Consider the following 8,625-nt stretch of genomic DNA (forward strand, 5'->3'; position numbering starts at 1 on the left):
TTTGAGGAATCAAGAAATGGTCCTAAACTTCAAATCTCAACAAAATGCAACATTACTTATCTATTGAACCCTGTGGAGCAGTGAAGTTGAGCTGAAATTCATTTATGGGTGTGGAGGAGAATGCCTGGAACTCAACACAACAGGTCGAGCAGGTTCTTTAGTATATCAAAACGTTTCCATGTAAACTCCAACTACAGCTGAAAGTAACATTATTTTATATATAATATAAAATAAGTAATTATTATATATAATTACTCGTAACCTAAATGACAAATAATCTTTAACCATCTCCCAACTTCCCTGCCCCACTGAGGATGGATTATAGCATGCTCCCGCCCCCTGCTTTGTGAAGGACATCGCTCCCCCAAGTGATTCAGATCTAAAGAGTATGCTATAATAATAATAAAGAAAAAAAAAGATAAAAAAAAATATTTTTATATTTTGTTTCTGTATTTCTGTCTTTTTATTAAATTCTATTTCCTGATCGCTCATTTTGAGAACTGTAAATTACACAACCGGATATGAATGCTCTCTCTGCGAAAAAAAAGCGGAAGTGAACGCGCACATAGTCAATTAGATACACAATCAGTTAAACATATATTCCTATTGACAAACTGAAATTGATAAATGGATATCTCTCTGAAACACACACAATATTTCCAGCAATGAAACATGTAAATGAGAAGATATCCAGTTTGAATTTTTTTTTACCAGTTCCGGTTTTAGATCGGAATTACAACTTGAGACTTCTCCTCGAACGCGCCATCAAAAACGACGGTCAAACGCAAAACAAAATTGCGTCACTGCCTGTGACGTAGTCGATTGGTGATCGAGTCGACTTGCTTACTAACACCCGGGTCAAGACAGCAACAATGACAAAGCTCAAGCAACAAGACTTCCACATGTTTTTAGCCGCTGTTTTTGCCATTTTACAGCTTGCTTGTGTTACGGGCTTCCCGACAGTCGATCGTGAGTTATTTTCCTTTTGTATATTTTAAATGAGTTTTAATGTTTCTAGTGCAGTGTTCAGCAGCATGTCGATGTGCCTACCGTAGAGGGCTCTGGAGAGATTGACGCTAACCATGGCTGTCCCTAAACGTGGCACTTTTAGTTTTCATTATGTGATTTTGGGCATACTCACTCGATCCTGTATTACTAGCGAACCTGCTGTTCTAAAAGTCAGCCATAATAAGAACCGAGATCTATTATAAGATCTGTTTGTAATTTTACGCAATAACTGGTAAATGTACCTGGTACCGAGTGTTTACAGATTTGTATCATTCACATCATATCCAGCAATTGCGAATGCTTAAATCGCCGACATCAGTAACCAGTTATGCGCATTGTTCCACTTTTTATACATTTTTTTTTTACATTTTATTAACGCATTTTACTTTCGTTACCAAACTTTGATGCTTCCTGACGAGGTTATTGCGGAAGCAACAACATACGACGAGCGCTCTGTTACCGGAAATGAATCAACACCCGGAATGTGTGATATGCAGTCACACCAAACAGAATCATTTGTTTATTTTAACTTTGCGATGTACTGCTGCTATTGCATTTTACCAGGGATTTACAGCATGTCCTATTTTTTTAAACACATTGTTTTTCTATTTCAACTTATTCTGAGACAATTACATACGTATTTTAAGGAAAAGGAGGATCATAGGGTGAGGAGGAAGTGTGGAAGAGTGGAGGAAGGTGCACACAGGTGGATTATGTTCTATGTAGGAGATGCAACCTGAATGAGATTGGAGACTGTAAAGTGTTGGCAGGGGACAGTGTAACTACACAGCATCGGATTGTGGTCTGTAGGATGGTTTTGGAGGTGAAGTAGAAGAGGAGGAAAGTGATGACTGAAAGAAGAATAAGATGGTGGAAACTGAAGGAGGAAGACTGTAGTGTGAGATTTGGGGAAGAGGTCAGACAGGGGCTCGGTGTTGCTGGATGATTTGGCAATTACTGCAGAAGTGATGAGAGACAGTTAGGACGTGGTGGTGGAATGAGGAAGTGCAGGAGAGCATAAGGGAAAAGATGTTAACAAAACAGAAGTGGGATCGACAGGGTGATGAGAAAAGTAGTCAGGAGAACAAGGAGATGCGGCAGCAGGTGAAGAGGGATGTGGCAAAAGTATGAGAAGTTGGACATTAAGGAAGGAGAAAATTATTTGTACCATATGACCAGGCAGAGGGACCGAGCTGGGAAGGATGTGCTGCAAGTTAGAGCAATAAAGGATGCAGATGGAAATGTGATGACTAGTGAGGAGAGTGTGTTGAGAAGATGGAGGGAGTATTTTGAGCAGCTGATGAACGAGGAAAATGAGAGAGAGAGAAGGTTGGATGGTGTGGAGATGGTAAAGCAGGAAGTGGATAGGATTAGTAAGGAGGAAGTGAGAGCAGCGATTAAGAGGATAAAGAATGGAAAGTCGTTTGGACCAGACGACATACCAGTAGAAGCGTGGAGATGTTAAGGAGAGATGGCAGTGGAGTTTTTAACAAGATTGTTTGTTTAACAGAATTTTGGAAGGGGCGAGGATGCCTGAGGAATGGAGAAGTGTGCTGGTAACGATCTTTAAGAATAAGGGAGATGTGCAGACCTGCAGTAACTACAGGGGAATTAAGTTGATCAGTCACACCATGAAGTTATGGGAAAGAGTAGTGGAAGCCAGGCTGAGAGAAGAGGTGACCATCTGTGAGCAACAGTATGGTTTCATGCCGAGGAAGAGCACTACAGACGCATTATTTGCTTTGAGAATGTTGATGGATAAGTATAGAGAAGGTCAGAAGGAGTTGCATTGTGTGTTTGTGGATTTAGAGAAAGTGTACAACAGAGATGTGGTATTGTATGAGGAAGTCAGGTGTTTTAAAGAAGTATGTGAGGGTGGTGCAGGACATGTATGGACAGGTATGAGGACAGTGTGACAGCAGTAAAGTGTGCAGTAGAAACAACAGACTGGTTCAAGGTGGAGGTTGGGTCGGCTCTGAGCCCTTTGCAGTGGTGATGGACATGTTGATGGACGAGGTCAGACAGGAAACTCCGTGGACTATGATGTTTGCGGATGATATTGTTATTTGTGGTGAGAGTAGGGAGCAGGCTAAGTAAAGAGCCTGGAGAGGTGGAGATATGCGCTGGAGAGAAAGGGAATGAAAGTCAGTAGTAGTAAGACAGAGTACATGTATGTGAATGAGAGGGATGGCAGTGGAGTGGTGTGGTTGCAGGGAGAAGAGGTGGAGAAGGTGGAGGAGTTCAGGTACCTGGGGTCAACAGTGCAAAGTAATGGCGAGTGTGTTAGAGAAGTGAAGAAAAGAGTGCAGGCAGGGTGGAGTGGGTGAAGAAGAGTGGCAGGAGTGATTTGTGATAAAAGGGGATAGATAGATTTTATGATAAACAACAAAGGGGAGAAATTGATTATTATTATTTATTTATTATTTTTAATTTAAATTCCAATATGTGACATTTAATGCCAAGTCTAGCACACTCTCGAAGAGGTAGGTGTAACATTGTCAAAGTCTACAATTAAGAGAATTTAAATAATGAGGATTTACAATTATTTTCAAACAGAACCCTATTTAAACATTCTGGAAAGTTATAACTCCTAGACCTCTCAAGCTGTTTCTACCAAACTCAGCAAAGTCCTTCAGACTGATCAGGTCTGATCTTTCAAACTGATTAGACTTATGTTTTTTCTGTAGCGGATGATCAAAAATCCCCAAAACTCCTAATCATTTGCATTTAGAACCTGGCTTAAAAAAATTGCCTCCACCACATGAGTTTTATAAACCCATGTGTGAGTTTCATAAAGGCCCGGGTGCACAGGCCTTATACACCTCTTATCTTATTCATTCTTTCACTGTACTTGTATCTTTGACCAATTCTCTTTCTCTCCCTCTCCCTCTCTCTCTCTCTCTCTCTCTCTCTCTCTCTCTCTCTCTTTCTCTCACAAACTTCCTTCCAACATAGATTTAATGGACAAGCAAGGTTTAATGCAATTCTATTCTGTGTTTGTCAACTTGTTCAACAGATAAATAAAATGAAATCAGTGAAATCTACATCACTGATACTGTTCACAAAATGGAGGTGCCTTTTACACAATGTTGCATTAGAATGAAAATCCAAAGAATCTAAAAACTTCTGTTTGGTGAGTGAAATACACTAAACAAGTATGACATTAGAATGTCATTCAGAAATTCTATTCAAGGGCCTTGATATTTTTGAATGTAGTAGTAAAGTTTGCAGTTTCATAGTGTAATAAGGTCAGTTAAGCTTCATAGATCAAAGTCAAGTCAAGAAGGTTTTGAAATGAAACAACGTTTCTCCAAAACCCTAAAGCTACATAACAGAACTAAGAGCTAAGGACTGAAGTAAGTGTCCTCACCACATAAAGTGCATCCTGTGCAACCTTGTGCAAACAGTGCAAGACAAATGACAGTGCACCAGACAATACAAGATCGTGTGGAACATGCACACAAAAAGACAGAATTGCGCCGAAGATTATACCTTCTATATAATATGTTATACAGTACAATGTGCAAAAAAGTGAACTGTGCAACAAGCGTGTGCACAAAATGTTGTGCAAAACAGCAACAGCAGCAATTGAGTAGGTGTGCAAAAACAGCATGTAAACATATTATAATATGGGTGGTGCTATAGACATGGATATGTATGAATTGTTTTGAGTATTTGAGTGTATGTTAAAATTCAAGTTTGTAACAGTTCAGTAACACCCATTTAAGTGAGAGAGTAAGTGTGTGTGTGAGTGTGGTACAGTTCAGTTCTGTGTGTTGAGGAGCCTAATGGCTTGATGGAAGAAATTGTTACGCAGTCTGGATGTGAGGCCCAAATGTGTCGGTACCTAATTCTTGATGGCAAAAGGGTGAAGAGCGTGTGTGTGAGGGGTGTGTTGGGTCGTCCACAATGCTGTTGTCTTTGTTGATGCGGCGTGTGGTGAAAATGTCTGTGAAAGAGGGGAGGGATACTCCAATTGTCTTAATTACTTAAAAATTTTTATATATATATATATATATATATATATATATATATATATATATATATATATATATATATATATATATACACAGTACAGACCAAAAGTTTGGACACACCTTCTCATTCAAAGAGTTTTCTTTATTTTCATGACTATGAAAATTGTAGATTCACACACAGCAAAACAGCAAAACAACTGTACTTTTAATGTATGTATATGTCAGATATTGTAGCTTTTAAACAATAATTCTTTCTTGACCTGTTTTTTTATTTTTATTTTTTACAGCGTCAAAAGCCATCCAAAATATTACTATTGCCAGTGGCCCCCCAAGCATCTCAAACAGGAACACATCAGAAACCCAAGACTTGATGAATTTGAATAAAACCGTTACTGCTCAGCTCACTACAATCGCTTCAACAGTGGTCAGAACGTCAGCACCCCTTAAACCAACAAGTGCAGCTAAGGTGTCTTCAGACACATCCAAGCCTATTGAGTTGAACACAAGTGAAACAAAGTCAACAAATCTTTCTGAATCCAAGTCACACGATTTTACTGACGTTGCTAAAGTAGACCCAAGTCTCACTCCGGGTTTTGAGTCCACCACCTCTCTTTTTGAAATTGACACCACTGTCAATAAGGTCTATAAAAGTAATGGAGACCCCAATGAAGAACATATGAAGGATGATAAAAATGGTCAGCAGGAGGAAAATAAAATCTTAAACCAAGACACTCAGAATGATGATAACATTATTAAGGATACTACCAAAGATAATCTTGTGAGATCTGAAAAAATTGATATAAACATAAAAGATTCCACCATCTATGCCACTCAAGATGAAGACTCGCATTTCTTCTTCCATCTGGTGATCATTGCTTTGCTGGTGGCCATAGTATACATCACGTATCACAATAAAAGAAAGGTTTGTCAGTCTTATGTTTTAATTTAACAGCACTAATATTTTGGTGCATGGTTAAAGAATTGCAAACATCCTCAGTAAATGAAACACAACAGGGAGCCACCAATTTGTGTTTGGTGGTTTGTAGGATCACAGTTCCATTGTAGACGTCTTCCACTTTGACTCTTAACAGAATTTTACATGATTCAGTACAAAAAAATGCTTAGGGCTTGGATCAATATAAAGCATGTACATACTCTCTATGTCTAGATTGTGAATGTATGCGTGTGTATCAGCCAAAACATTAAAACCACCTACAGATGAAGTGAATGACAACTCATTACAGTGCCACCTGTTAAGGAGTGGTTTAGAGTAGGCAGCAAGTAAACAATCTTGGGTGCTGAAGGTTTATTAATGATATATGATTTAATTATGTTTAATCTATAATAACAATGCTGCAAAATTGTGCACACTGTTAAACTAATAATTTGTTAAAGGAACTCAGTCTTTTTGGGTAATCACAATGTCTATCAGATCAGCACATCTTGTTTGACAATATAATATTTCCACCCTTTCTAGCAAAAACTTTCTAGATTCATTTAAGTGTAAGAGCATCCCCTGTGCCCTACAAAAGCCATAATTGTCTATTAAGTAATTTCTTTGCTGGTATTTTGTTATACAGAAAATAATTTTGCTTAATGTTTTTTTTTTATATTTGTATTTTTTATTTCTTTGCCTATACAGATCATGCTCCTGGCTCAAAGTCTGCGCTGGAGGGAAGGCCTTTGCACCCGCACCACAGAGTACCACCGGCTTGACCAGAACATTGATGAGGCAATGCCTTCATTAAAGATGACCAACAATTATGTGTTTTAAAGCAACCATATTCCATTATCAACATTATAATCTTAAAGATAAAGACATGAGTATAATAATTGTGAATGCAAACTGCTGATTATTATTGAATGCACAGTGTATTATGTATTTAATGTTAATCAAGAAACCTTGTTTATCTAGTTTGTGTTATTCTAAGTCTCATTTAGTTATCTGATTTCTTTACCTTTTTTTCCCTCTAGATATTTCAGGGATAGGCATCTGCTAGTATGTTTCTTCATGGCTTTTGAAAGGGCTAGATCATTGTTAGTTTTATTAGTGTAATATATATAAAATATAAGATTGAATGTAAGCAGTGCCAGAGCACTTATTTAATTTCAAATGATTAATATAGAGCACCTCAATAAAATTCCAGGGTTAAATTTTATAATTAATCAAAATGATCACTCACAGTTTTGCTGGCTGTAATTTTTTTACATTCAAATTTACATATAGGAATTAATAATCTTGTCTTATGATGTACCATTGTAAAGAATACAAGAAAAGGATAGTCTATGGTTTTTTATGCAGTCTTGGGGCGGGACCCTTTGTTATTTTTCTTGTGACATGAAATATCAGTCCTACTGCGTAGTGTGTAAATACAGGGAAGCGTGGACAATGATGATGGCATTTATTTGCTCTGTATTCAGCTATAATTTGCCCAGCGCTTTGTGTTAAATCTAATGGCAGTGCTGTGCAGGACTTAAATATTTGCTGTATTTTGGGTGGGTCAACAAAAACTGTTATTAAAAAAAAATCTTTAATAATAATTTTCCTTTTGTTTATATGCAATAAACTAGGTGAAAGCCAAAAACACAAGAATTGGACAGTAAATGAATGGAAGAAAGTTCTGTGGACAGCTGATTCCAAATTTGACATTTTTGGTTCTAACAAGAACTTTTGTAAGACTTTGAACAGGAGAGATGTTATCAGATCACCCACAGTCAAACATAAAGGGGGAAACTTAATGGTATGGATTTGTTTTATGGCTGCAACTAACGATTATTTTGATAATCTATTAATCGGATAAAAAAAAGTTTTTATTAGATGTTTTGCATATTATAACTATATAAAACCTTAATTCAGAGTATTTATGTATAAAACACACATTGAGTTAAACTATTTTTGATGTTGACATTTTTAAGGTTTATAGTGGCTGCTTGTTGAGGAGAGTATGGGGGATTTCTCCATTAAACAAATTCACTCATGCTTGGTTGTTTGTTTCTGTAAAAAAAACGAAACAAATCTGCATTTGAGTATGAAAGGAAAAGCAATTTGTGTAAATCAACATTTATTATTTGCAGATGGCAAGTTGAAAACCATGCTTAAAATATCAATATAAAATATAATACAACATTGTTCTAACAATTTTTGTTACATAAATACACAAATATTTTGGTAATTTGTGAAGATATAAGCATCTAGAATATATAATTAATTTAATTTTGTATAATAATTAAATGATATATGCATAAATTATACGTACAAACATTGAAAACAAGCATTTGAACATTTGAAGCTGCAGTAAACACAAGTTAACTCTTGTAGTAGACAAATGCTATATAAAGAGAATGGAACAGAGAAACACAGCAAGCTGACAGGCTTAAATAAAATTTAAAAAAATTACAAATTTATATATATATATATATATATATATATATATATATATATATATATATATATATATATATATATATATACAGTACAGACCAAAAGTTTGGACACACCTTCTCATTCAAAGAGTTTTCTTTATTTTCATGTCTATGAAAATTGTAGATTCACACTGAAGGCATTAAAACTATGAATTAACACGTGGAATTATATATGGAATTATATACATAACAAAAAAGTGTGACGACAACAACAACT

At 36.3% G+C, this 8,625-nt stretch overlaps 1 protein-coding gene across 1 annotated transcript; it reads left to right on the forward strand.

Moving 5' to 3' along the window:
* The first annotated feature begins 802 nt into the window (after positions 1–802).
* On the forward strand, positions 803–7,965 carry c15h5orf15 (chromosome 15 C5orf15 homolog). Its single transcript, XM_046868633.1, has 3 exons — positions 803–969; positions 5,273–5,907; positions 6,628–7,965. Exons 1-3 carry the CDS (start codon positions 873–875, stop codon positions 6,757–6,759), a joined length of 864 nt encoding a protein of 287 aa, XP_046724589.1. The 5' UTR covers positions 803–872; the 3' UTR covers positions 6,760–7,965.
* The last annotated feature ends 660 nt before the right edge of the window (positions 7,966–8,625 follow it).

The sequence above is a fragment of the Silurus meridionalis genome, chromosome 15 (genome assembly GCF_014805685.1).
Source record: "Silurus meridionalis isolate SWU-2019-XX chromosome 15, ASM1480568v1, whole genome shotgun sequence".
Classification (NCBI taxonomy): domain Eukaryota; kingdom Metazoa; phylum Chordata; class Actinopteri; order Siluriformes; family Siluridae; genus Silurus; species Silurus meridionalis.

Bases quoted from the DNA above. Each gene is read 5' to 3' on its own strand.
- c15h5orf15 (XM_046868633.1), top strand. From the start codon at position 873: ATGACAAAGCTCAAGCAACAAGACTTCCACATGTTTTTAGCCGCTGTT. The intron at 970-5,272 runs GTGAGTTATTTT...TATTTTTTACAG, and splicing joins GGGCTTCCCGACAGTCGATC to CGTCAAAAGCCATCCAAAAT. The intron at 5,908-6,627 runs GTTTGTCAGTCT...TTGCCTATACAG, and splicing joins CGTATCACAATAAAAGAAAG to ATCATGCTCCTGGCTCAAAG.